The 27,051-nt window shown below is 38.4% G+C and overlaps 1 protein-coding gene across 14 annotated transcripts in view; it reads left to right on the top strand.

Moving 5' to 3' along the window:
• synrg (synergin, gamma) overlaps positions 1-25,468 on the top strand; it is a 39,731-nt gene extending 14,263 nt beyond the window's left edge. For 9 of the 14 annotated variants that reach the window (XM_041994194.1, XM_041994193.1, XM_041994201.1 and 6 more), the window contains 12 exons: positions 1,067-1,188; positions 1,768-1,830; positions 2,153-2,182; positions 2,822-3,772; positions 8,060-8,611; positions 9,992-10,155; positions 10,306-10,359; positions 10,964-11,060; positions 14,719-14,867; positions 15,550-15,660; positions 15,772-15,810; positions 23,721-25,468. In XM_041994194.1, the coding sequence (XP_041850128.1) occupies positions 1,067-1,188; positions 1,768-1,830; positions 2,153-2,182; positions 2,822-3,772; positions 8,060-8,611; positions 9,992-10,155; positions 10,306-10,359; positions 10,964-11,060; positions 14,719-14,867; positions 15,550-15,660; positions 15,772-15,810; positions 23,721-23,852 (2,464 nt within the window). In that variant the 3' untranslated portion in view covers positions 23,853-25,468. The remainder of the gene's footprint in view (positions 1-1,066; positions 1,189-1,767; positions 1,831-2,152; positions 2,183-2,821; positions 3,773-8,059; positions 8,612-9,991; positions 10,156-10,305; positions 10,360-10,963; positions 11,061-14,718; positions 14,868-15,549; positions 15,661-15,771; positions 15,811-23,720) is intronic. The other 5 variants (XM_041994196.1, XM_041994195.1, XM_041994206.1 and 2 more) reach the window with 3 other exon arrangements.
• Positions 25,469-27,051: the final 1,583 nt, after the last annotated feature.

Below are 27,051 nucleotides of genomic sequence, written 5' to 3'. Positions count from 1 at the left end.
TTTCATTATTTACCTCAGACTGTAGTATAATATCTGTGTACAGCCCTCTTTTTTTTTAAACAGCCTTCACTTTGAGGAATATTTTTTTGGGAATAAGCTTTTTAATTTTCAGTTGAGAATATTGAAATCTCTCATATTTGTGTGGTTAATTTTAAGCTGCCGTCAGAGCCCCTATCTTAGCTCAAACACTAAATATGGAGGAAAACAGCTTTCCTAGTTTTGTCTAAAGTTAATGAAATCTGTCATATTAATCTGGTTAAGATTGTAAACTGATCCACGTTCAGTAATATCAAATATTTGAAAACTTCATATAATTTTCAGAGGTTGTTTTTCATCTCAATCCAGACTAGAAGATGTTTATCATGTAATAATTTTTGTAAGAACTATGGGAAAGTATGGCTTTTTATTGGTTTATTTTGAATTTTGTTTATTTATTATTGTTACCAGAAAACTAAATGTCATCTTATTACCCTGTTTGTTTACCATCAAGTCATTAGTTACTGACAACTCAAGGACATGAAGTCATGGAGTCATTAGGTCATATGAGACATTCAGGTTACAAGCGAGTCATGGACCCACTCATTTTTTTAGGGGTTGTTAAAGTAACTTATGTTTCTCTACATGTCGGTAAGCCTGCTAGCCTGTTTGCAGCAAGTGATAAAAGCTGTGCAGTCATCCTGTCATTTCAAGCATAATTATTTGTCTGCATCATTGTTGCTGCATCTGTGCTATACCTTAATTGCAGCGCCACATCACCACCAATGGTCAAAACCCAATAAATCCTCAAATTCCAGCTTTCAGATAGAAATAGTTAATGGCTCTTAAAAAATTAAGCATGAACTAATATGTACTGAAAGTGAGCTTGTGTAGTTCAGGGAGGTTTGTGTTTTTCATAGTGTAATCTTTTTAGTGTCCTTAATGGAACTAAATGAGACAAAAAGCTGTCACAAAACGGAAGTGGTTGCCTTCTAAAGGTACTGTCAGCCCAGGCAGCTTATGTGGATTAAATTTTACTGTTCAACTTTTCTCTTAGTCATGTATGACCATCACTTTTGTGTCCATGCAGCACGCCTGCCATGCTGACTCCAGTGTCCGATTCCTCTTCCTCTGTTTTATCCACTGACAAGTATGCTGTGTTCAAGCAGCTATCTGTGGATCAGCCTGCAGAGCCAACTCTCCCTGCCTCAGGTACTTTCTACACCTCATGTAAGGTGTAATGTTCACAGCATTGTATGCTCCCAATAAATGCTCTTGCCACCTACAGGCTAGGTTGAAAACAAGACAGTTACAGATAGAAAATGTTGTTTTCAGATGTTTAAAGCAGCACATTTCCAGCTACTTCATAGATGCAGAACAGGCAAGCTTTGATTTGAAGGAGAGAGCAATGCCATCTCTCACTACTTGTATACTATTCCTCTCATTTCCTCATGATGCAGCTGCTAAATAGTGCAACCAGTTTCACAAACTGGGAAATATATTCATGAAGCAGCCCTTTTATTGCATCTCAGATATTGAACTGACATATGAAGGTTACAGCTTCATCTTTAATTATACTTAAGTTGTGATGAAGACAACATAGATTTCAGTGATTTGCATGAGGCCACTGTCAGTTTAATGGAAGTCTTTTAATCTACTTAATCATATTTTTTCCCCACAAGTTATTAAAAAGATCTACTTTGTCAGGAGACTGTATTTAGGTACACTTCTAATTGACTTGTAATGTATTTTCTATTCATAATTCCTATCTTTTTTAATTTTGTGCTCTAGACATTGGAGACAAGTACAGTGTTTTCAGACAGCTAGAGCAGCCGGCTGACAAGAAACCAGTTGGTAAGAAACCCACCTACTCTTTCTGGCACAATCATACTTTTCTGTGGTACTGGCTTTTGTGCCATCAGCTGCACATAGTGAACTCAGAGATGGCCCCTCTCAGCATTGCACCCTCCTCTGAAGACTAATCTTTATCTTAGTTTGAACTCACTAAAGAGGGTTGGGTCAGGGTTACATTCCATCTAATTAAGCATTTTGTTATAACGCGGGTAAAGCTGTCAGGTCATCATGATGCCATTGTTCCTTGTTTACACTGTACCTTGTTTTGTGAGGCTGCCATGTTGATCCAAGTGTGTTTCCCATCCCTGTTTCATTAGAGCAGTTTCTGATGGGGGCAGCTCTTGCAACTCCAGTAAGTCATGCTTTGCAGTGACCTTTCTTTGGCATTGTCAGGCTCCATCTTCCCTAATGAGCCCATTAGTTACCTCTCTGCCAACGTACACCAGCAATGTGAATTGATTCTCTTTTTCAGTCCGCGCATACATTATACCACAGTGTGTTAGTAGTTGTTGAAACTCAGTGCATTCTGATTTTTGCTGTGTGGTTTTTGTCAGTGTAATGTTGCATTATTTAGCAACAAAAATACAAAGTTCTTATAGCAGACTGTGTTTTCTCATTTCAAAAAATGCCCATCTTAAGTTGGGATTTCAGCTCCTGAGACAGAGACTAAACTTGTTATGATGGACATTTTTTTTGCAGCTTTACTTTCTCAGCAGTTCACTGCATGGTTGTGTAGATGCACAGTGTGTGGCTGAATATTACAGAGCTTTTTGTGTGCAGTGATGTGTGCTGTTCTTTGGAAACTGCAGCACACAGTTCATCACAAGCCTATAAGTTTAGTGTTTCTCAGTGGATCGAAGGCATACTGTAACTAATTCTGCAGCTTTCTCTTTTATATTATTGTAAATTGAGTTTTGGCTGCTGCAGAGATTTTTTTTTTTTTTGTCTCACCGCTATGTCTTTTACTAATCTTAAGTCCTTTGGTTTGCAGGGGAAGGATTTGCAGATTTCAAATCTGTCAGCGCTGATGACGGCTTCACAGACTTTAAAACCGCCGACAGCGTCTCTCCACTAGATCCTCCTGATCAGGCAAAGATCTTTCAACCTGCCTTTCCTTCTGCTTTCCCAAACTCTCAGTCTGTACAACAACTTCCACAGCAGCAGCAACAGCCAACAGTGTCTCTTACTCAGCCCAAAAATCCTCTCAACATGGCTGACCTGAACCTTTTCTCCTCTGCTCCTGCCCCCACTGAGACAAAACCCAGCACATTCTCTGCTGTATCCGTGACCCCCTCTTTAGTGCTCTTTCCTGGTGGATCCAAACCTTCAGGAGGAGGGCCAGATGATTTTGGTGACTTTGCCCTCTTTGGCACCTCCTCTGAGACCACTCAAGCTTCAACGGCAAGAGGAGCTGCAGCAGCACCTCAGGATGACTTTGCAGACTTCATGGCATTTGGCAATTCTGGTGGAGAGCCAAAAGGTGAGAGTGGCTCTGGGGTCCAAGGGGACACTTCCTCCCAGCAGCAGCCTCAGCAGAGCTCAGACAAGTATGATGTATTTAAACAGCTGTCTCTGGAAGGTGGCCTCACTTACGATGACACCAAGGGGAGTGGTGGTGGCTCCTTTTCTTCTCTCAAGAGTGACACAGACGACTTTGCTGACTTTCAGTCATCGAAGTTCTGCACAGCAATCGGAGCTTCTGAAAAGACTCTTGTGGACAAGGTAGCTGCTTTCAAACATGCCAAGGAAGACTCTGCCTCTGTCAAGTCGCTCGACCTCCCGTCCATTGGTGGGAGCAGCGTGGGGAAGGATGACTCTGAGGACGCACTTTCAGTGCAACTGGACATGAAGCTGTCAGACATGGGTGGAGACCTGAAGCACGTGATGTCGGACAGTTCTCTGGATTTGCCAGGTCTCTCGGCCCATCAGCCCCCCGCTACAGGTGAGGAACTAGTGCGTTTGCTCTGGTGAGGCTCTGTACAGTCAGACATGGGGTTATTTTTTTGAGGCTAGCCAGCCTCTTCTCCTCAGTGGAGCCAATATGACCACCAAACAAGAGGTCAAAGAGGAAGTAATGAGGTCCTTGTTGAATTGAACATGCTAAAATACTGAAGAAAAACCAGAAATAACTTATCAGATTAAATGCATAATTTTCATTCTACATTTCATTATTCATTTCAACTTATTTATTTATTTATTTATTTATTTAAATTTATTTATTTTTAATCCTTATTGGCTTTCTCACTTCTTCCCTATACATTTCCCTTGTTGCCCTGTATATGTTATTGTAGTGACAGACAGTTCCCGGCCCATATCTCTATTTATTTACAAATGACTAGTGCCTGGGTTTGATGTTTGGCAGTAATAGTCCATAGACAAGGTCCCTGGCTGCTGTCTGTCTGACTCGGATAAGCCTCCTGTTTGTTGTGTCCACGCTGCAGTGGCAGGCGTTGCACTTCACTGTGTCATTCCTGTGTGTGAGTGTGTTGTTGACGTGTTAAGCAACGTGAACAGAAGCTTCAGTTGAATACAGATGAGTACAGGAGGGCGTTAGCAGTAATGAGCCTCTTTATTTATTCAGATCACAGATTTTCCCACAAAATACCACACTGTTTCAAAAGCATTACCGTAAAGACATTGCCATCTTATGCTGAAGGGACACCAGAAATTAGAGATTTGATTGATTGCAAATGACATGCTATCATTAATATTGCATTTTGCATGCGAACATAAAAAAGCTATTTTAATAGAGTAACGTTCTTTCTGGATGCAGCTCAAACTAGAACTGTGCTTAAATGTGAGTGCACGTGTTTCTCTCTTTATGTCTGTGCAGTATTGTTTGGATCAAACCTTCATCTAATGAGGTGTTTCATGACTTGTCTGCTTTTTCTTCCCTACCTCATCTTTTTGAAAGTGGAGTTGAAGTTTACTTAATAATTGTTGTTGAGTCATTTATATTAAGGAAATCAACTTGTTTCCTTAATAATCAGGTTGTCTTCATGTCAGTGTTTTCTCTCCTCTTTCCTCTGCACCTCATCATTTATTCATTGAGCATCTTATTTCCACCTCATGGCTCATGTATCATGGCATTCCACACCGATCAATAGTGTAACACTAGACAGCAAGTAATCATTGTCAGGTGAAGACTTTGCAGCTTAAACATTTGTGATTTCTCGTTTTTCTTTTAATGTTAATCTGAATGTTTTTGACCATTTTCTGCAAACTAAGAGCATGAAGCAAGCAGACAGTCTTTAGCTGACAACACTCATTCAATCATCTATCATTATATCCACATAATCACATATTCAAGTAGAAATATGCACACCAAATTATTTCATCCAAGGAATTTAGAATTATTTCCTTCACTTAAGGAAAACACAAATGTAAATGTTCCCCTTGCCTTATTTTAATTTATGTGCAGTGGTCAGATTTTGGTTAAATCCAAACAACCCCTGCTGCACTGAGAGCAAACAGTTTGTGGAGCTATAGCAAAGCAATTCAGCTGCTGATGGACAACAATGATGCCCACTTTAACATCGATACATTCCTAAGAAACTTTATGCTACTGTAAGAGCAGTTTCCATTTCACTCCTATTTATCTGTTCTTGTTCTTGGAGAGCTTTGGGACTAACCTGTTAAAGTGTAGTAGGCTGAGCACCTCAAGCACCTCACCATGCTTCGCACTGTGTTTCTGGAAAAGTATGTAATCTTAAAGAGACAGTATTTCTTTTATGAGGTTCCTTTTGAGTCACAAAAGGAATCAGATCCTTTTTGTTTTGTTTTGTTTTACGGTTCTCTCTGATGCACAGCATGAATTCATCACATGTGGCTCTTTGGTCTGGCTCTCTGAGAACATAATGAAGTTAGTATTACCTTTCCTGCCTTGCTTTTTGCTGCAGTGTGCCTGCTTTTTCAATTTGTGAAATTGACAAGAACATAATACAAAAAGATCATTTTATGGATTAAATTATTGCAAGCTCTTTTTATCAAAGAAAACGTGTATACAGATTTAATGGTGTATTTTTATTACATGAGTGAATTCTTATTTTAAGGATAGAAACAGTCCTTAGTTTAGTAGTGATTTGCAAACTATATAAATTAAAAGTAGCCTACAGTATTTAGTATTTTATTTTTATGTGAATCTAAACATTGATATCTTGTTGTTTAGGGGATTATAAGAGTTTTGTTCTTTGGCCTGCTTCAACAAGCAATTACTGTAGCAAGAGAAAAGGGATACTGTCTCTTTAAATCTGTCCCTGCATCTGTGATTGGATGTAATTAAGACCCTCTCTGGGATGCCAGGTGTAACATGGCCCTAACTGTTTCTGTAACCCTTTGAGTGCTTGCAGAAGACCACTTTACATATTTAAAAGCAGATAAATGCAGATTTCATGATCACATGCCCTTATCTATCTGTTTTATTCTCTTATTTCACAATTGACTAAATTAAAAAAATATGGCAGCCTCGTCACTGTTTCGAAAGCATTTATCTACACTTATTAAACAGGCAATGATCTTTGTGATGGTCTGCCAGTGCCCTCGCCCTCTCAGGCCCTCAAAGGGTTAATACTTCCTGCCTTTTTCCTCTGAATTATCTTTTTAACCAGGCTTTCCAGATGTTCTGTGTCCAAATCTCTAAAAAAAAAAAACAAAACTAACAAAAAAAAAAACCTGTTGCTTGATATCCTAATAGTCAAACAAAGTTATGTCATCTCCCAGAACTTCTGATTTTAGTCTGTGAATGTGCCTTCTCTCTGGTTTCTGCTTCTTTATCCTCGATTTATCTTTGTTTTTAGCTTCTCGCTGTTTTTCTTTTCTTCTGACTGCATGCCCTTGTATTCAAAATGACTGAAATCTAATTTTACAAGTGTTAGTTTGAGAAACCTCTTGTAATAATAGACCTCTTTCAAAGTACTTTGTGACCTTCTCTCTTTCTCTCTACTCATCTTGTCGTAATAAATATTACTGTTGGTATTGCTGAAACGCGTACCGTCTTATTTTTTCTTCTTTTTTTCCCCTTTCTTCAGAGGCGTAATGATATCTAATGATGTGAGGCTCACAGGAATAGATCCTTGTCAATTTCACAAATTGCTTTTTGTATCTGAAGGTTCTGTCATGCAAAATACAAAGGGTTCAATAAGGTGGATTTATGTGCTCATGTAAGGGAGATCTGAATGCTTAGTTGTTGACCAATGTGTGCAGGCTGTGTAGCTGTCAGTTAATATTAGGTTTAAAGAAAGTGATAAAAACACATAGTGAGAAAAAGAGCACACAAAGTGACAGGGGTTTTATTGAGGTTGTTAAGGTATCCGCCTTGAGACGAGTCCTTAAGGTTGCATTTGGTACAAAGAGATCAACTCCAGTTATTGTCAGCAAAGCTGTTTGTCACTGTTGCAGACAGCCAGTGATATATAGGCAGATAAAGGAAAAAGCAGTTAGTGTTGCAGTGAGATGAATATGATTCACCTCAGGCATAAAAACAAGCAATCAATTATTAAACTGAGTTTTCTACCGTGTGGGAGGGAGGAAATATTTCTCCAACATAGTGGTTGGGTATTAGTGTCAGACTTAAAAATGTATTGAAATCTCAGCTATGTGATGGTCACTGTGTTACAAAATTGCTTTCTGTATCTTTAAAGGGCAAATATTGGATGCAAGAATGACTTTTTAAGATATGTTTGATCCTGTAAAATTAAATGATCAGTTATGCCAGATCACTAAAGAACAAATTACACGTTTTTAGTCTCTTGAGTGGTTGTCTAGTTTTGGTTTTATGTGAGCATCTTCTGAACCATTTAAATGTGGATTCTTCCATCTGAGTTCAGTGCAACTTAGTGTTAGAAAAAAATAAAAAAAATAAAATAAAAAAGCGTCATTTTCAAAAACAGGATAAAACAAAATCAGCCAATGAGTGTTTATTTAGGGGCTGTCTACTGTTTTTGTTAGTTGTCGTTTGCATGAAATGATCTTGAATTTCTTTTTTCAATCTCGTATCAATTGATTTTCAGAACAGTTCATGTAAAACAGTATTCTCCTGTCTACCATTAATAGTTGAAGATGACAAATATAAATGGCCTATTAACAATCAAAAAGCTTTCTTAAACTTAGACTAGTGTGACATAGTTATCTGAATGCATCCCCAGTCCTCCTTCCAGGCTCATTTATCTTCCTTCTGACAGCGTCTGTGCTATTCCTAGGAACCACTTGTATGTCTGTGTTGTCATTACAGAAGGAGACGACATGAAATTTGACCCATTTGGGACATCGGCCCTCAGCTCCCTGGCCAGCTATGACTGGTCAGACCGGGAAGAAAGTCTGCCCGTTGAGGTCAGAAGGCTACAGGGCTTGGAACGAGCTTCCCTCCCATCTTTAGTCCCATCCCAGAGGAAAGAGCTGAGCTTCGGCAGCACTGAAAACATCACAAGTGGCTCTGTCGCTAAGATCACCACCTCCCTAACCACAGAGGATGGCTCATCTGCAGGTGACAAGTCTGAGCTTTTTGCAGACTTTGGCTCCAGTGACCAAGGCGGTGTTGATGAGGAGGATGATTTTGGAGACTTTGCCAGTACTGTGTCTGAAAAGTCTGACTCTCCCGCTGCTGTTGGCGAGGCAGGCTCAGAAGGAAACCAAAGCGAGGCCGCAGATGAGTTTGGCGCCTTCCAAGGGGATAAGCCCAAGTTTGGCAAGTCTGACTTTCTCAAAGCCAGCACTCAGGCTAAAGTCAAGTCCAGTGAAGAGATGATCAAAAACGAGCTGGCAACCTTTGACTTGTCTGTTCAAGGTGAGTCATCACGAAGACCCTGCTACATTAACACATGTACAGATTGTTCCTATAAACTATCTTTCTCTAGACTGATTGGCAAGGGTTTTGATAATTGTTTGTCATTTGATGTGATCAAATGTGAGGATGTGCTGCTTTTCTTTCATAAATAGAAGATCTTGATATTGGGATATTTGAAAAGATAAAGTTGGATTCTGGGAACTCTTCACAGACCCTTTCACCTTTTTATGATTTATGATGATCAAACGATTATAAGAACCCTACAACAGTCCAAAGTTAAAAGGAGCCATGTTGATTTATTTATCTGACAAACTTCTCAAATCTAAATTCTCAGTTGACAGTGATAGAAAACAGAAAAAGCATAGCTGGCGGAGCTGAAATAATTGAATGTGTGCTACTTTGTCTGACAAAATGTTTGCTGTCAGACCTGCTGAATTCTGCAGGTGATCACTTAAGATGAGATTTATTAACATCTGTGTTTAGGCCAGTCTTTCTTTACTGAGAACATATTGTTTTAGCCACCTGTAAGCCTCTTGGCTCTGAAATGGCTCATCAAACATCTTATGCCACCCCACCTATGAACGTTGCCCCCATCATATCTGTAATAAAGCTGTCTGACATTAGATGGTAGTGTTGAGATGACAGTCCTGCCCTGATGGCAGTGACTGCTGAGATGGATTACTAGAGACCAACAAATCCATGAGCAGAAATTAACCGTATCCACTTTAAGGCTGTTCATTCCTCTAACTGCTGTTTGCTGGTTTTATGTTCCACAAACAATTAATTACAGTTTCCTGCGACGTGATAAAAGCCCTACAGATTAATGTCCCTGTGCTGGAGTTAATTTGTGTGAAGTACAGGGGGTTCACTAACTCCTCTTTGCCCTGTGGAGCAGTAATCTGATCCATGGTGGGGTTTTAGACTGATCTGAGTGGTTGTGGGGAAGATGACACAGGCCTCTCTGGGTGGTAGAGTTGGGGTGGATTACCTGTGTCTGGATGATCTTTGTGTCCACACACAAACAGTAACAGAGGCCATTACTGCAGTAGTTTGGGCTTTGCATGTGTTTGCGCCAGTGTTTGTTGTGATACCATGCCAGGATTTGTCTGTCTGTGAATCCAAATGAATTATTCATACCTATGTATTTGTGGCTGTATTTTGTACTTAATTATTGTTTGCCACATATTAAGCATTTATTCATGTAACACTCCTCCAGCTGGAAAGGCCACAACAGAATCAGAGTATACAGATTACAAACAGGTGGATTGTTCAGAAATAATCATCACGAGTTATTTGTGAATGTTTGTGGTTCTCTCTATTGCTTTGTTTATGCAGTTCTAACATCATTCACCCCCCTCTCGTCTCCTGTCTTGGTCTCAGGCTCTCACAAACGCAGTCACAGTTTGGGTGAGAAAGAAATCGGCCGGTCGCCACCGTCTCCAGCTCCAGAGCAGCCTTTCAGAGACCGATCCAACACTCTGAGCGAGAGGCCCGCCTTGCCTGTCATCAGAGACAAGTACAAAGACCTGACTGGGGAGGTGGAGGTGAGTGGGGGCTCCCCATAATGTAATTGCTGTTATCAACCAACAGATTTCAGCACACCTCTCCAGGTTGTAACAAAAAGCAAAACACAACATTTCTTCTATTTTTGCCCTTGTGTTCAATAGAAATAATAAAATTTTCTTCTGTTACAGGAGAGTGAGCGTTATGCATATGAGTGGCAGAGGTGTCTGGAAAGTGCTCTGGAGGTTTGTGTCTGTTTCTGTCCAGTACCTAATTCTGTATTATGATTTACCAACTTTGCAACAATACATATGTAGAATAATTAAAGATAACCAAATGAGCTAAAATAATTAATCAGTTAAACCCTATCATGAATTATCTTATCTTGTATGTCTTACAAAAGGTTTTCTTTATAACTGCATATATGAAAGGAGTTTTATTTGTTTTTTTTTTCAGTAGTTTAAAATCTATCACTGCACGGCCTGAATTATAGATTAAAAAGATAATCTCTTATTCTATTTTTCTATTTTACAACTTTTGATAAGTTATTGCTTTATTCCGTTCCATCTTTAGAAAGCCTTAGATGTCAGAAACATGCTCCAGCAGGAGGTGTGAGGGGTGCATGGGTTGTAACTAAAAATAAATAAACTAACACTGACATAAAGCTCTTGGCAGAAAATTAAATAATTAGCTCTTGGCACTAAACTTTTTTTGGTCAAACTTTATCAAAAATTTGCAAATATATATATATGAAAATGCGGATCCACTATTTTGTGTTTGGATGATTGTAAAGGGCAAAATTAGTGAGACAAAACAGCATGTGAGACCTAATGCAGATTCTGTGTCCAGGTCATTACCAAAGCTAACAACACTCTGAACGGCATCAGCAGCTCTTCTGTTTGCACCGAGGTCATCCAGTCTGCTCAGGGCATGGAGTATCTACTGGGTGAGGAACCAGACACTCAATGCACACATACTGTAAATCCTCAATTGTCAAATTATCTTTGGATGCGATTCTAATTCTGAGAGTAAAAAGAGAAAAAGGGTATTTATTGTTCCAGCATTCCAGTCCTCATGGCTGTAGATTGTGCTGGTATGAGACTGTAATGGTCTGCATCAACACACAACCAAGTTAAACATATAAGGTAAAAGGCTTTGATGGTGAACAACATATGGAGTTGGTTTAAAAAGAAAAAAAAGCAGGGTAACGAAAAGTGTTTATTTGGAACTGAAAGAAGTCTGTCAGGTAGTTGCAAAAAAAAAAAACAAAAAAAAAACTCATGGAGTAGTCTGATAATCCATTATATCAATATTGAAAAGAATTTTGAATCATGCTAGGAATAAACTCTGTAATACATAATACGATCAATCAGCTTTAACAAATAATAACTGATCATCACAACTGATCAACATTCAATTGGGTTCAAGCTCACCTGGTAAAAAAAAAAAAATATATATATATATATATATGTGTGTGTATGTGTATATATATATATATATATATATATAATTGTATAACTATATAGCAAATTAAAGCCTTAATAGTTTTGAAAAATTTACACTTGTGCCCTATCACAATGAATTTAGTATTATACGCGTGCGGTGTCTGCGTGAGGCCCTTTATGGCATCACTGCATAGGCTCTGCATAGGTCCACAGAGACATAACGTGCACCTCTTTCAGACCCGATGTGCACTTCTGCTTTCAGCGTGGTTATGCAAAGTAGTCAATTGTGATTGGTCAGTTTGTGAGTATGTGTTTCTGAATTTCTGGAGCTTCTCACTGAATATGTGCGCTGTGGAACAATAAAAGCTGCTTTCTTCTGTTCCCTCAATTTACATCATAAAAATGACAATAGCAATCTTTAAGTAATGTTTTTTTTTTTTTTTTTTAAAGAAACATTTACTAAAATGAAAATTCTTTATCCTCCCAGTTATGCTGATTATAACCGAGAAAACCGAGATACTCTGCATTTTTTCGCCATCAGCCTGTACCGGCTCCCATAGGTAATGATCTAGCTGCTTGAACTACTCCTCCTTCTCATCAGTCTCCTCAGAAGTTGGTCCATGTGCTCAGGAATTCATATTAAATAACATGAATAACAAGGTGAAAATGCTGCAGTCTGAACATTTAGAGAACCACAGATGAGGGAACAGCTGCTGTTCTCTCATCTGCACCTCAGAAATGGTCACTATTGACTTTACCTTCAGGTTTCATCGGGAGTCATGAGCATATCTGTGCTAAAGCTTTGTTCCCTGACTTTTGCTAAACCTACATGAATTTTTATTAAACAAGTTTTAATATTTAGGATGTAAAGAACAGAAGAAATATGATCATATTACAGCAACAGGTGGTTATTATCATTGCACAGGCTTTTGAGCTGTTCTATTTTTAGACCTACAACGTTCTAAATCAGACCATGTGAAAGTATTCTGTAAAGGGTGATATGCAGAGATGAATCGGTGCTGTATTTTACATCATACTAGATCGTGCAGGAATAAATGTCCATATAAGTGCACTGAAAACCTCAAAGAGGTTTCTGCAGTTAGCTGGCAAAGATAGGTCCAGCGGCTATTTTGAGGCAGATACAATTTGCCTTCTCTCCGCATCGCAGTCGTATCAACCACATGCACGCTGCCATCTTACGCGAAAATATATATACTGTCATGCCACTCCATGCTATATACTATGAGGGTAAAACAACTATTTAGAAGTCACAGCCAGCACAGATCAGGTCTCTTCTCATGCCCGCCCGGCCTACCTTCACATGCTACCGGTGCCCCTTTTTTTTTTCTTCTTCTTCTTTCTTTTTCTCCCCAACACAGCACTGCCTGTGGATGCCTTTCTGTAAATCATGCCGATACCACCCACGTATCGGCCGCAAATATTAGCACTATATGCACAGCTCATATCACACTGTCACATGCATCCTGATGCTTACAAAGAAATGAACCAAGAATTGTGTCATGAAATACTCCTTAGTTTATTGGCTGCTACTTCATTAATTATAGTTAAAACCATGTCAGTGGCAGAGGGAATGATAAATTCCTCTGCTATAGCGTGATGCGTTTTAAAACAGGAAACTGCAGACTACATCACGTGAGTTGAACATTTCATGAGACGAATGCTGCTTTTGTAAAACAATTCTGCTATTTACAACAGTTCAGTAATTTTATTTAAATTAATCAACAAGCTTTTCTTAGTGTTCAAGATGAGATGTCCCGAAGTGCCATTATAACTTGTTTGGCTTCATACTGTCAGATGCTGATATTTTAAGACAAGCAACACATTACGGTCTCTCTTCAGTAACCATCGTTGACCATTACCATTACTTGGTCATGGTACTTGGTCATTACTTGGTCTGGTCATGCCTAGGACAGGACCAGATAATGTGCAAAAACTGTAAGTTTTAATTAGCCTAGCTGCGCCACCCTGGCATAACTCAGCCCCCCAGTTTTAGAACCACTGCATTAGACAGAAATTATATCAAACATATTTCTGTCCTTGTACTACCTGATAGAATTAAAGTTATTATTTCGAACTACATTTGTTCCCAAGAATGACCTTACAGGTAATTCAAATCAGTCATTCATCATTATTTGATGAAATTTTAACCAGTTTTATAGAAGTTTGGTTTGTTAGAAATGTCAGATGTTAATGGTGTACGATACTTAGATTAAAAGGTTGAGTTTTCATATTAAAATACACTCCCATTCCCCCCGGTTTCTGTCAGTGTTTGAGATGTCTAAGTGTTGTTTTGGAGTTATATAACTTGAGACCTGGAAAGCGCAAACAAATTTATTCACTTCCCAGCAGCTGAGAGTTATTGAAAACACAGAATCAACGAGTCTTAAGTGCCTTCATTGCCCAAAAATGTGCTGTCTGCACATCACCTGCTTTCTAAATCTGCCAATAAGGCAAGCTCTGGCCCTGTCTGTTCCAATTCAAACAATGTGTAGGTGTGCTTTTTATGTAATTCTACCTCTAAAATACTAAATGAATAAGCCTGAACCATCTCTAATCTTATTTGGCAGCGCATATGTTGTTTTGATGAAAGATTGTGTGGACTGAGACTTTCCCTCCTATCTACCAAGCAGAGGTGCCACCGTGATAGGTGTACAAAGTAAAGTGGAGCATATTTATCATCATTTATTAACCACTTGTGTTGATAGTCCAAAGGCTTTCACTGTCGTGTGTAATCTTTTTTCTGCCAACACTGACAGTGGATCTTATTACAGTTGTCTTTCCCGCAAAGTGAACTTGAAGCAGCTCAATCAAAGAGATCAGAGAAAATTAGCTAAAACCAGCAATATTGGGAACTGGTTTCTTGCTGGATTACATCACAGTGGGCTCCATATTCACACATATGCATTCTTTAGTATAGTGATTTAAATAGCTGCACATGCTTAAAAGTTAGCACCAGCAATGTCTTTTACCTGTATGTTATTACAATATTAATAAAGGAAATAATGGTGCAGAGGTCCATATGTGTTTCTCTGCTTATACATTTGTCAGAAATGTCCAAACTGGACTCTGTTCAGTTTAGAAATAAAACAACAAAGTATAAATGTTTTTTCATACGTGTGTGTGTATTTTGTCTCTTAGGTGTGGTGGAGGTGTATCGTGTGACCAGGCGAGTGGAGCTGGGCATCAAGGCCACAGCAGTGTGCTCAGAGAAGCTGCAGCAGCTGCTGAAGGACATCAGCCGCGTGTGGAACAACCTAATCAGCTTCATGTCGCTGGCCAAGCTCGCTGTAAGACGATCAAAAACATCCTTGTTGAAATGTCAGAGCAGGGGCAGATCTTAAAAAAAAAAAAAAAAATGCTCACAGCTTTGTCCACACAACTGCTTTCACTGCTCCTTGTTATTACAAGATGTGTTCAAGTACATATAATGATGGAATATTGGTGTTCATTTTATTCACAATACAAATTCTGCCAATAACACAATGAAGCATCAGTGAATCTAGTATTGTTGGTCCATTAGAATATAATCAATGATTTATTGATTTAGATGTGATGCAGCTGTTGGCTGGTTATCAACAGGGACCTCAAGGACAGTATTGATTTATTTATCCAGCTGTCTGCTGTAGTTTGTGTAACGCAGAAACAGAGAAATTGGCTCCAGCAACATAGTCAGAAAAGAGGTTTTCATACTGTAGAAGATAGAACTGATATTGTGTTTCAAAGAAGGTATCAGAGAAAAAATGTTTTGTTGAAGTGTGTGAACAGAGTATTTTTTTTTAGAAAAAGAGAGATGCAAACAGTTTTTTTATCCTGCTTGGTTAAAGTCACATAAACTCTGTACAAAAAGTTAATTTAACTAGATGTTTAATGTTGGCACACTTGCTATCGGTGCAGTTATTATAACAATAGAAATGGCTACATTGTACCCTGCATCAGGAAGTAAATTCTTTTTCTGTGTTTTGTGTTTAGCCTGATGAAAGCTCCCTAGATTTCTCCTCCTGTATTCTGAGGCATGGCATCAAGAACGCCAAGGAGCTGGCTTGTGGAGTTTGTCTGCTCAACGTTGATGCTCGCAGCAAGGTTTGTGCACATAGACACACATGGGATAACTGTGGCACACATTTTTTTGTAAATGTTTTGCTCATTAACAGCAGATAACTGACTTTTCTTTGGCTTTGAAACATTTTGCAGAACAAAGATGGAAACGCTATTGGACGTCTGTTTAAACGAGTAGGAGACAGTCAACTGTCATCCAAATCTCATTTCACTCTTTTCTACTTGGGGCCTCAGGAGACCTATCCTCCTCTTACAGATGGACCCTGCAGGGGGCCAAAGTGACGGGAATCACTTCTCCACAGTAGCCATATTACAGGCCAACAACTGTTTTCTGCCTAAACTCAGGAAAAAGTTTTGGGTTATTGTGATTTTAAGACAATAACCTAAAAGTTAAATTAAGACAACATAATAAAAGTAATAAGTAATAAAAGGGGTTTTCCTTTTTGCCAACATCTACCAGAATCACTCCTCCTTCGTTATTGCTGCCGTCTGTCAAGCTTTTTCTTATCACAGGGCACATGTTGTTGGTTACAATGACAATTTATCTTAATGAAACAGGATATAAAACTAACAATACAATTACTAATATAGTCTGACTCCATGGAATTTTGCCAAAAAAGTAGTCCCCCCCCCCCCAGAATAAGAAAATAAACAAGGGAACAGTGAGATGAATAAATAAATGTGAAGAAAGGAATTTTCTTAAAACAACAACAACAAAAAATTATCCATCCATTATTATATACCGCTTATTCCAGTTCAGGGTTGCATGGAAACTGGAGTCTGTCACAGCAATTAGCAGGTGAGAGGCAGGGTATACCATGGACAGGTTGCCAGTCTATTACAGGGCCAACACAGAGAGACAAACACTCACATTCACATGTCACAGTTTTATCCAAAATACTGAAATTTTTCTGTTTGGGCTGTCTTGTCAGTTTTTTACAATAACACACTGCAAACCCTTGTGAGGTTTCCTATTTTCGCCCCATGATGTGAACTAAGTTGAAGCTTGACAGACTTGACCTATGTAGATGCAGTTCCTAAGCTCGGACTCAATAATCACTGTTTAGAGGAGGAGTAAGGGTGTTGTCTTCCAGCTTTGAATATGACTGAAATTTATCTAATGATAACAACCTTCACATGAAACACGTGAGTGGAGAGTCACTTTGGCACCTCAGACTAGGTTTTAGCTCTCTTGGTTGGTTCTTCAAGGTATCAGGGGTTGTTTAATTTTTTATTTTTTATTTCTTCCTGTCACCTTCATCTGGAGCGAACTGCTCACCTCCCCATTTTCAGCTAACAACCACCGGTGTTTCTTCTAACTGTTCGTTAACTTGGGGTCTGTCTGCAGAATGGCTGTGTGTCTATCTTCTTGCCTACAGTGGGTGTGATTTTCATCAGCAATGGCCATTAATAGTGTTCTCTGACCCTGTGGTTTAGAGGGCAGGACAATGGCACTGTTTTATGTCTTGTGATCCCCCTGCTTCTCGGCCAGAGCTAGATGGATGGTTCAGGCAAGATATGGCTGACTGAGAGAATGAAAATGGCTGAAAGCAGATGTTGCTTCAACATTAGTCAGGAGTATGGTGGATAATAGACCTGCACACATAAATGCACGCTTTCACATCTCACTCTTGTGTGCACAGAGGCAGGCTGAAATTAATGCAGGTTTGTTTCATCTGTGTGCCACAAGCGTGAGATTAATAACCCATCTTTTAATTACATTTTTGGCAGAGCCACACTGGTAAGAATTTATAAAAGCCAAGTGGAGACTAGGATCCCCTCTGAGCATAATGAATTGAATGAGCCGCTTCAGCTACAGCAGACGGCACTGATTGTTGCATCGTCCTTTAGTGAAGAGGTGCTGATTTGTTTGTTCGACCAAGGATACAGAAAACAGGAGATATTAATGTGGCATCAAGAAGCAGATGAGTTCAGGGCTCATTTTTAGTTTTAAAATAGTTTTTTTTTTTTTTAATTCTGAATGCAGAGTCGTTTGGTCATCACCATCACTTCAAATTACCATTTACCTGTGTCTGATTTTTTTTTCAGGTCCAGTTTTAATGTAAACATTCCTGGCATAAGGATTTACTAGAAAAGCCTTCTTTCTTAGCTTTATAGTAAAACCTCAACTGAGACTATAGAGATTTCCATGTCCTGCCAACATGCTACAACAGCCAGCAACAGTCCATGCTGCAAAAATGTGCAATTTTTTTTTTTTTTGCCATGTGTAGACAGAGTCAAAAATATTTAAGAGCTGATGCATCAATTAGCTGATGAAATTGTGAGTATGAGGATGTGCAGTTTGCATGTGTAACTTAAATGTCAAATGAGAAAAGCCTTGCATGAGTAAAAATTACTGCAGAGAGATGTGTAAAATGTCTAATAGTTTATTAGAGGTTAACAAGTGGCATCACTTGAAGCAAAGCTAACCATATGCTTCAAGACTTAGTGGAGAAGTGCATTTGTCATAAGAATGACAAGTCTGTGGAGGAAATACCAGACAGTGTGTGACATCTACAAATGATATGAAGCTGTTTTTGGAGAGGATTTGGACTTTGTAAGGTATGAGGCTGCGTTGAATGATTATGTTTTCCAGCTAATAGCCCCCAGCTGTAATCACTTACAGGTATATGTTTATAAAAAGATTCAGCTGAGTTTGTACTTAGTGATTTTAACCACAATTGTTAACAGCAAAAAAAGGCTGTCTGATAAAACGGAGCTAGATTTTCTTTTTAGATTATGACCTTCATTTTCATAGTATTCATTTTCCTGGTGAGTGTATAACTTATTCTCCAGGAACTGACAGATTTCTTTAATGTCTCAAAGTTTATTAAGTGATTCACCATCACACGGTAATGGCAGTTCTCTACCTCTCCCTTCACTGTTCGGTTTTTGTGTATAAACTACACAGCGGACTCACTACATTCGTCTGCTTCTGTGAGCATACTGAACAGTGGCTGAAATCTTCAATCAATATTTTAGATCACTCAGGGCCAAATATCTTGTATTCTGAGAGAAAATGTGTGGGAGCCCTGAGGGTAATAACTTCAGCTCTTTCATGTTTTTACTTTCAAATATACTGTGAAAAGTGGTGAACAGTAGCTTGCTGCTTGCTCTGTCCACTTCTTTGCTCTCTGCACAGCATGAAAACAGTAGCTTCACTTCTCTGCTTATGTGCTTGCAGGTTTTTAACTATAGACAGTAAAAAGCTTAAGGGTAATTACGCTTAATCAATTTTTGATGAATTATGAAAATATTTAGAGATGCAGGCTCTGAGCTGAATATTGTCATATTATTCAAACAGTTCTGTCTCCCTAACCTTTAGATGTAGCCGCACAGGTCAGGTAAACTACTGGTCCCTGTTTCATCTGACAACTCCCGCTTGAAAGCATGATTGCCATCATTATTTTTTTTTTCTGTAGAGTTACCAGAGGCTGCCAGTCTAAAAGCATCTATCAGGTTAAAACAGATATTTGCCTTCAGTGGCAGCCATGCAGGTGAAGTCTGCAGAAACGCTGGGGAGGTTGAGTAGGAGAGGCTTTGCAGTGAAAGGTGGAGGTATTACAGTGCATCTTTGTCTGACCACCCTCTCATTTCACATTCTTTCCCTCCAACAGTTCCAGCTTTGGCAGCCTGGAGTGTAGACTTGTGGAAACAAGTAGGCCAGGGCACAAAAGAGCTCTGAAAGGAAATCGCTTTGCTTGTGAAATGTGAGCGAGTGAGCAAAAGAGAAGAGTGGAAAATGTGTCATTCAGCTTGCATTAGTAAAGCTTCATCCAGCAGTGCTTCTAAGCTGCAGACTGCATTCAGGCAGGTGGAGATGTATTTGACTTAATGGTGTGTTATAGTGGAGGATTTTTTTTTCTTTCTCTTTATGTACATAGTCATTGCTTTCTGCATGCATCTCCCTTCTGGTTCTGTGTGGGAGGTTCTGATTCACTGCACATGACTCATTCCTCTCACTAGCTTTAGCTTCATTATTTCACATGGGAGAAAAATCCTAAACTGCACATTGCACACATTAGCATCTGCTGATTGCACACAGTGCTACAGCTGGGCCCAGTGAAAGTGAAGACTTAACACATGGCCCTCACGTGGGAGGTCAGATTACCACATCTCAGCTGAACATCTACAGGTTGGAAAATGCTTGTTGGGTATCAAATCATATTATCATGATTTCATGATTTGCAAGTCATGCAAAATGTTTGGCTGTGGGAATTTTGATCATTTCCCTCAATAAATAAAATTATACATATTTGTAAGTACAGACCTTGCTTTTGGTGGAAATACATCAAAGCCTGGAGACCCTGTGTGATTTAATCCTACACCAGTATGTGGTTGGAACGTTCTTTTAAAGATTTAGGCTTAAAAATTGACCAGTTTTTTTTTTTTTTTTTTTTAATCTTTTTTTCATACTTTGTGCTCTGGTTTCTTTAGATAAGGTCAGAATTGATTATTGCATGTCTGGAAAACCGCAGTAAAACTTTTGAGAATAGTTTTTCTGATGTAGCAGTGCTTTGCAGCGGCTGCTATAGTTCATCTTACTGCCCAGTTTCAGAAAAGTTGGGACAGTGTGTGAAATGTAAATAAAATCAGAATGTAATGATTTGCAAATCCTGTTAACCCGAATTCAGAGTATATACAAAAACTCGTCAAGAGACATTTCATTTAATCAAATAAAAATGTTCCTCTTGAATTTGATGGTAGCAAAAAAAAAAAAAAAAGAAGTTGGGACAGGGTCTCATGTAGCTGTGTGGCATCCACTCTTACCATTAGACTGTGAACATTTGGGAACTAAGGAGACCACTCGTTGGACCAATGGGAAAGGAATGCTTTTGGTGTCTGATATAGGATCAGAGCTGCTCATTTTGCATTGACTGATCCACCAAGTGTTTTCAGTTAGTGAGAGGTTTGATCTGTAGGCAGATCAGTCGAGCACCAGGATTCTTCTACTATGAAGTCAAACTGGTGTAATAGATGCAGTATGTGCTTTAGTATTGTCTTGCTGAAATATGCAAGGCCTTTCCTGAAAAGTCTTTGTCTGGATGGGAGCATATTGTTGGTCTAAAACCTGTATATCTTTCAGCAATGATAGTTCTTTTCCAAATGTGCAAGTTGCAAGGTCCATTGGAATTAATACACCCCCATGTTTTAAACTAATGATCATTCAGTGCTGATTACAAGCCAAATGGTCTCTGTGAAGGATCGAGCTGGTACAAGGCAAGGACACAGTTGGTTTCAAAACAAGAACGGGTTTTATTTACCCAAAAGAATACTCACACAAAAAGTTTGGGCCCTTAAAAGAGGTCAAATGAACAAAACTAAACAAAAGTATAACAATAACTCAGGAAACTTTAAACTAACTGTTTAACATGTAACTCAAAAGAAACCAAACTAACACAAGACCAAACTGACCTAACAAACATGAAACAAAGGGACACTTAAATACTGGCTGATCAGACCAGTCTACAACACATGAGGGGTTAACAAATACTAACAACTACATTAAACAATGACACAAAACCTAAACAGTTAGCTCATTATTACTTAACACAAAAATTACTCAAAAATAATACAAGAAATCAAACTAATCAAAATCCTAACAACAAACTAAATGTTTAACGATATGAAGGCCATTAATCTCCCCTCTGGAAGGAGCTGACTTGGTCTGGGCCCATGGCACTTCCTGCTCCCTGGCTTCTGCCTGTTGAGCTCACTGCTGCCCCCCAGTGTTCATCATGCTCCCCCCAGTACCATTAAGAGAAAAACATATGTTAAATATACAAACAGAATTGAAAATACAATAGTGCTCCAATGTGCGCGCTAACAAAAGGGAACTAAAGCATTTCAACCTAATTTAAACCAAATATAAACAGTGTTAACTCAAACTAACATAACTGAAATGTGTTGGTGTAGTGGGGGTTACCGCCTTTAAATGTGGGGCTGTAGGTACGGCCATCACAGTCTCTTGACTCCAGAGTATTCAGTGATTTCAAAAACAATTAGAAATTTTATTTTCCACTTTGTTCTAAATTAGATTTGGCCCAAAGAAGAAGACGGTGTATCTCACTCCTGTTCACATATGGCTTCTTTGCATGAGTTTAATTTGGCAAACTATGTCCACAGACAAAGATTTCTGGAAGTGTTCCTGAGCCCGTGCAGTGATTTCAGTGACAGACTTGTTTTTAATACAGATGCAGTGCTGCTTGAGGACTTCTGAGAGACTCTGCTCCTCTAAAGTGCTCTTTTTATTCCTAGTCATGTTACTTACCTGTGTCCATTTTACATAATAAGTTGCATTACCTTTAACTTTTCCAGACTTTTTTTTTTCTTTCCCACCTTTTTCTAGATATGTTGGTGCAATGAAATTCAAGATGAGCTAATATTTTTCATGAAAAATATAATGTCTAATTTTATCAGTTTTTAAATTTAGTTGGCAAATTCTCGTTCTTTTTCTGAGTTATTTTTTTCTAGATACTTGCCACCGCCCATTCATTTACAATAAATGTCGGTATTTGTTTTGTCAGCCTCAAAGAGACATTCGCCATGCTGTGATGTTAGTCTGTCTTGACTGAGATAAACCAGCACGCATAAAGATGATTTCAGCGTTTTCACAGACACAGTTTTATCATTTGAGAGTAAATCAGCACCATCTTCATTTTAAGAGCCAGTTGCTTTTTATTATTACATTTTTTTAAGATTAGGGTTCAACAGGAAGCCATACACCAGATAGTCATGTGCAGCACAACAGAGCTGAGAATACTGGATCTTAAAAGCATCACAGTGTAACTGATTCCTTTCATTGTACCTTTGCAGTATCTGTGTATCACATTATTAACAGTCATTCAATCCACCACCATCAGAAATGCCAGAAAAGACTGTTGTTTCCTCCACTGGTTTGTATAAATGACTGTTTAAATGTTTCACATTGCATGTAGGAATCGCTGTTTTGCATTCTTGAACGGCTCGCTTGATATTTATTTACTCTTGCTAAACAATCAGAGCTTTTTGTATGCTGTCAGTAAGATGTTCACAGCAGGAAGCTACGTGGTTTGCACAACACTTCTGTCAGTAGAAAATGTTAGATGTAAAGTATTATTTCCCTTCAATATATTTTTCATCAATGCCTTTCTGTACTTGATGTAATTGTGCTATTTAAAAAAAACAAAAACAAAAAACAGCATTTCCCAGATGGTGCTCAGTGCCTCTAGACTCGTGTACTTGAAGCTTTTCTCCTGTGTGACTTTGCTGCAATTTATTGCTGGGTCACCTACAGTGCTGCTCAAAACAATGTGAATCATATTCTAAATTAACCTGTGTGGCCATATTTACCATATATGGGCTGATAAAAAAAACAAAACAAAAAACAGCCCCTGCAAGATTTGTCCTTGCTATTTACACATAATTCTGGTTTATGTGTTTTGCTTAGAAACAGCCTAGCTCGCTACAGCTTTCCATGAATTAACATATTTGTTTCTGAGTCTGAAAATAAAAACAGAAAATAGCTACCTGAAGATGCAGGGAAACTTTACATCTATCTATTCATCCATTATCTATACAGCTTTGACCATTGAGGGGGCTCTGGGAAGCTTTTAGCAGGTTAGAGGCAGTGTACACCCTGGACAGGCCTCCTGTCCATAACAGGGCCAGCACCGAGACAACCGCTCACACTCACTCAGTTAACCTAACATGCATGTCTTTGGACGGTGGGAGGAAGCCAGAGTATCCAGAGTGAAACCACTCATACACTGGGAGAACATGCAAACTTCACACAGGAAAGCTGTTCCTGCTGATGCTTTGTGCAACACGTTAATAACGTTCTAAAAGAGAGATAGTTTGGTAGAATTGCCATCTGAGCCACAGTATCTGCAGAGGGATCTAGGCAGATTTCACATTATCCAGCTCACAAACTAAAAACGTTTCCATCTTGGTAAAGTAATTCTTTAAGTAGCAGAAGTCCAGTTGGCATCATCATTGTAGAAGTCTGACATGTAAGACAAACCTGCATAGCTGACCCCTACTAAGTGTGTTCCTCCTTTTATCATGGATCACCTCTCTAATGTTTCACCCTTTCACTTGGACAGGCGTTCAGCTCGGAGACAGACAACTTCAAGCTGCTGTATGGGGGCCACCAGTACCACGCCAGCTGTGCTAATTTCTGGATTAACTGCGTAGAGCCCAAACCCCCGGGCCTCATCCTGCCTGACCTGCTCTGAGCTGCCATGGTAACAGCGCGGGGACTAATTAACATCAGATAGGCGGACTGGGCGGTCTGCTTGTGTTGAGAAGAGAAGGACGTTTAAAGTCACTGGATCCTGCTGTATTATTCCTTTTTAAATTTAGCTTTTGGTGAACTCAGCTGTCAGTCTTTACAGCTGTGTCCACTCAGGTCAGCTGTTGAGGTCATATTTAAATCTGTAACTAATGCTGCTTGATTTCTTCTGATTGTCACTGCAGAGAGTTAATATTACAAAATCACTATGAGAAGGCCGAAATTAAATTATTAGGTGTGCAATATTTAAAAAAAACTAACAGATGTCTATAAACATCTTAAGTTTTTAATGTCTTGTTTCTTTGCGTTCATGACTCCCTTTCCTGCCTCTGAAGCAGTCATCAGTCAGCTACTGTACTTGAATTACATTATTGCGGCAGGTCTGTTTGATGAAACTCTGGCTGTTATGATTTTAATGTCTTTGAAAAACATTTAAACTCACTGCTGTGCTACAAGACAGTTCTCCTTTTATGCATTGTGTTAAATTAACTGCTCTGAATGTCTTGCATTGTGGGAAACTTTAAACAGCTTTTGGGGAATTAATTTGTATTTTATAGATATTTAGGCACATGGGCAGAACAGATGGGACTTAAAGGAATAATGTTAAAGGTTTTTCTGTATTCATGTGTGCAGATTTGAAAAAGTCCGATGAATGTCTGAAAAAGTTGATTGAAATTAAATTGCAGCTGAATTTCCTGTATATTACAGTGTTATGCTGTAGCCTTGTAATTATCACCAACTATAATTTAAATGTGAAGTAAATAAACAAGTGTGTTGACAGGTTAGTGTCACAGATTACTGGTCTGACTTTGGATGGTTTACAAATTTTTTTAAGGTTGTAAATTCAAATGCCTATATATACTGCATATAACAAAAATGCACATACACTATATTTGACATATATATCTATATATATGTATATGTGTATTATATTCACTATATGTGCTTTCTTGTTGGAAGCACATTTATTTCTGCTTTTATCTACATTTCTTATCTACATTAAACTTTATTCAGTGGGTTTTCTGATGGGTTTTTTTTTTGTAAATGTACTTTCTCCGAGACCGGGGAGCCTCATCATTTCCATCACTTTGCCTCAAAATGGAATAAATTCTCCTCCAACAAGTCTGCCAGCTTCACTGGCAGTTTAGCTCAGCCAATCAGGTGACATGTCTCGGGGCGCTGTGAAACCTGTCTCATTATCATTCTCACACTCTTCAGGTGTGTTCTCAAACATTCATTTTATCTCTTGCCGTTCCCTAATTTATTTCCTGCAAGAAAATGAATTCCTCTCCTCTCACGGTGAACACCAGGATTACAGAAAATTACAAATGCTGAAATCAATTACTGAACAAGGCTGCGCATCTCAACATGCAGCATGTATTGCTCCTTTCAGTGTCTTTCATCTTTACTCCTATTCCTTGCAATGCCGTGCTAAAACGATCACTTTGAGAGCGATGTGATGAAACTGATACTGCACTATATTGACTTCTTCTATTTTGTTCTGCATATCCATGGCCATCACAGTTGATTAAAAACAGCTGCCCCTGCAAGCTTCCCTGATGGCCTTCAGTCTTGTCCTTATTTTGTGAAGAGAGAACATATATATTTTACTGATTGCATTCAGTCCCGTGGTTATACTTTGGTCTTAATTTAACATTTCCATTCTTTCCTGAAAGGCCTTTGCTATGTAACCTAAAAATAACAACAATCCAAATGTAAAGATTTTCTTTTTGGGTTTATCTAAAGCTGATTTTCTGTAAAAGAAATCTGATGTGTTTTAATGGTGAAATTATCAGTTATAGCCAACCCTAAACAAAACTTCAACAGTATTTCACATAGCTATAAAATTCATTTTCACAAGGGCCAATAAGACAGGACACAGCATGGAACACAAAGCTGAGGAGAGTGACTTTACTTTTAATAACCTCTTTACGGTGTGATCTTTTTATAATTATTTGCCTCCATGTGATGGAAAATTTTACTATATAGTCTGTAATTCAGTGAAAGAACATTTAGCTAAATTGGTCTAACTTTTGTTCTTTCAATGAACCTTTAATTCTACAAAACTTAAAATAAGCATTGATGGAAATACAATTAATGGCTGATACAAAAATGAATAATGAAAAAATAATAACAGTAAAATTAAAAGTTAAATGCTGGAAGACTGCTTGGCTAAAACAGCTCAAGCTGCAAAAACACAAGCTAACTGTTTGTAATCATGATTATTCTTTCTTGAAAACAAAACAATAAATAAATAAATAAATAAAAACATAGTGAGAGCCAGATTTGGTGGTGGGGTTTGGATTGTGTTTTACTGGTAGTCAGTATTAATGCACAATATTTTCTTCTGAGCTATCTTTATTGATCTTGAATGCATGCATGAGTTTCTTTGATTCTTGTATGTTTTCTGGGACCTGCAACTCCGCCTTCTCCATGTTTGTGTGAATGAGTTTTTACATTTAGATGTGAAAGTTACCAGTATGCGTCCATTTTTGTCTCCACATAGTCATCAAAGATGCTTGCAGTAATTCAGGCAAGGCATTTTGATGAGTGCATTGACAGTATATTTTGATCTGAAAGCCCTTTTTCTGCAAGGCTTGTGAGATTTTAGGAAGATTCTGTTATTTACCTCTTTTAATGAAAAGTTTTTACCTCATAAAGCTGTAAATAAAAAAGAAAAAGTAAAAAAAAAGTTACCCTACAAAGGCAGCTGAGACTAGGAGTGTCAGGATGTAATAGTGTTGACAATAATTATGTGTAAAGAGTGGAATATCATTCTTTTATTAATAAAACATAGTGATTTGATCTCAGCTGAGAAATTCAAATAATTACTTTTGTTGTGATTTTCAGTTATTATTAATACTGAGACAATGCTGTTGTCATCAGTTGTTTGGGCATGACAATCTTTTAATGGAAATCAGATGACATGACAGGCCTCTCTGCGACTAAACTCTGGCATAATAAATATGGATTTCTGGCAAATAATATAATTGTAAAATTTCCAAAATGTCAAACAGGCTGCAAACTAAAATGAAGAATTTCAGTTTTTGCTACTTTTAGGTTTTATGTTACTGTGATTTGGCTTTGCAAACTCAAGTACAAGTAAATCTGGACCAACACATTCAAGGTAGAAGTAGGTCGGC

The sequence above is a fragment of the Melanotaenia boesemani genome, chromosome 9 (genome assembly GCF_017639745.1).
Source record: "Melanotaenia boesemani isolate fMelBoe1 chromosome 9, fMelBoe1.pri, whole genome shotgun sequence".
NCBI classification, from domain to species: Eukaryota; Metazoa; Chordata; class Actinopteri; order Atheriniformes; family Melanotaeniidae; genus Melanotaenia; species Melanotaenia boesemani.
The sequence above is the reverse complement of the archived record's forward strand: the minus strand, read 5'-3'. Positions and strand labels throughout refer to the sequence as shown.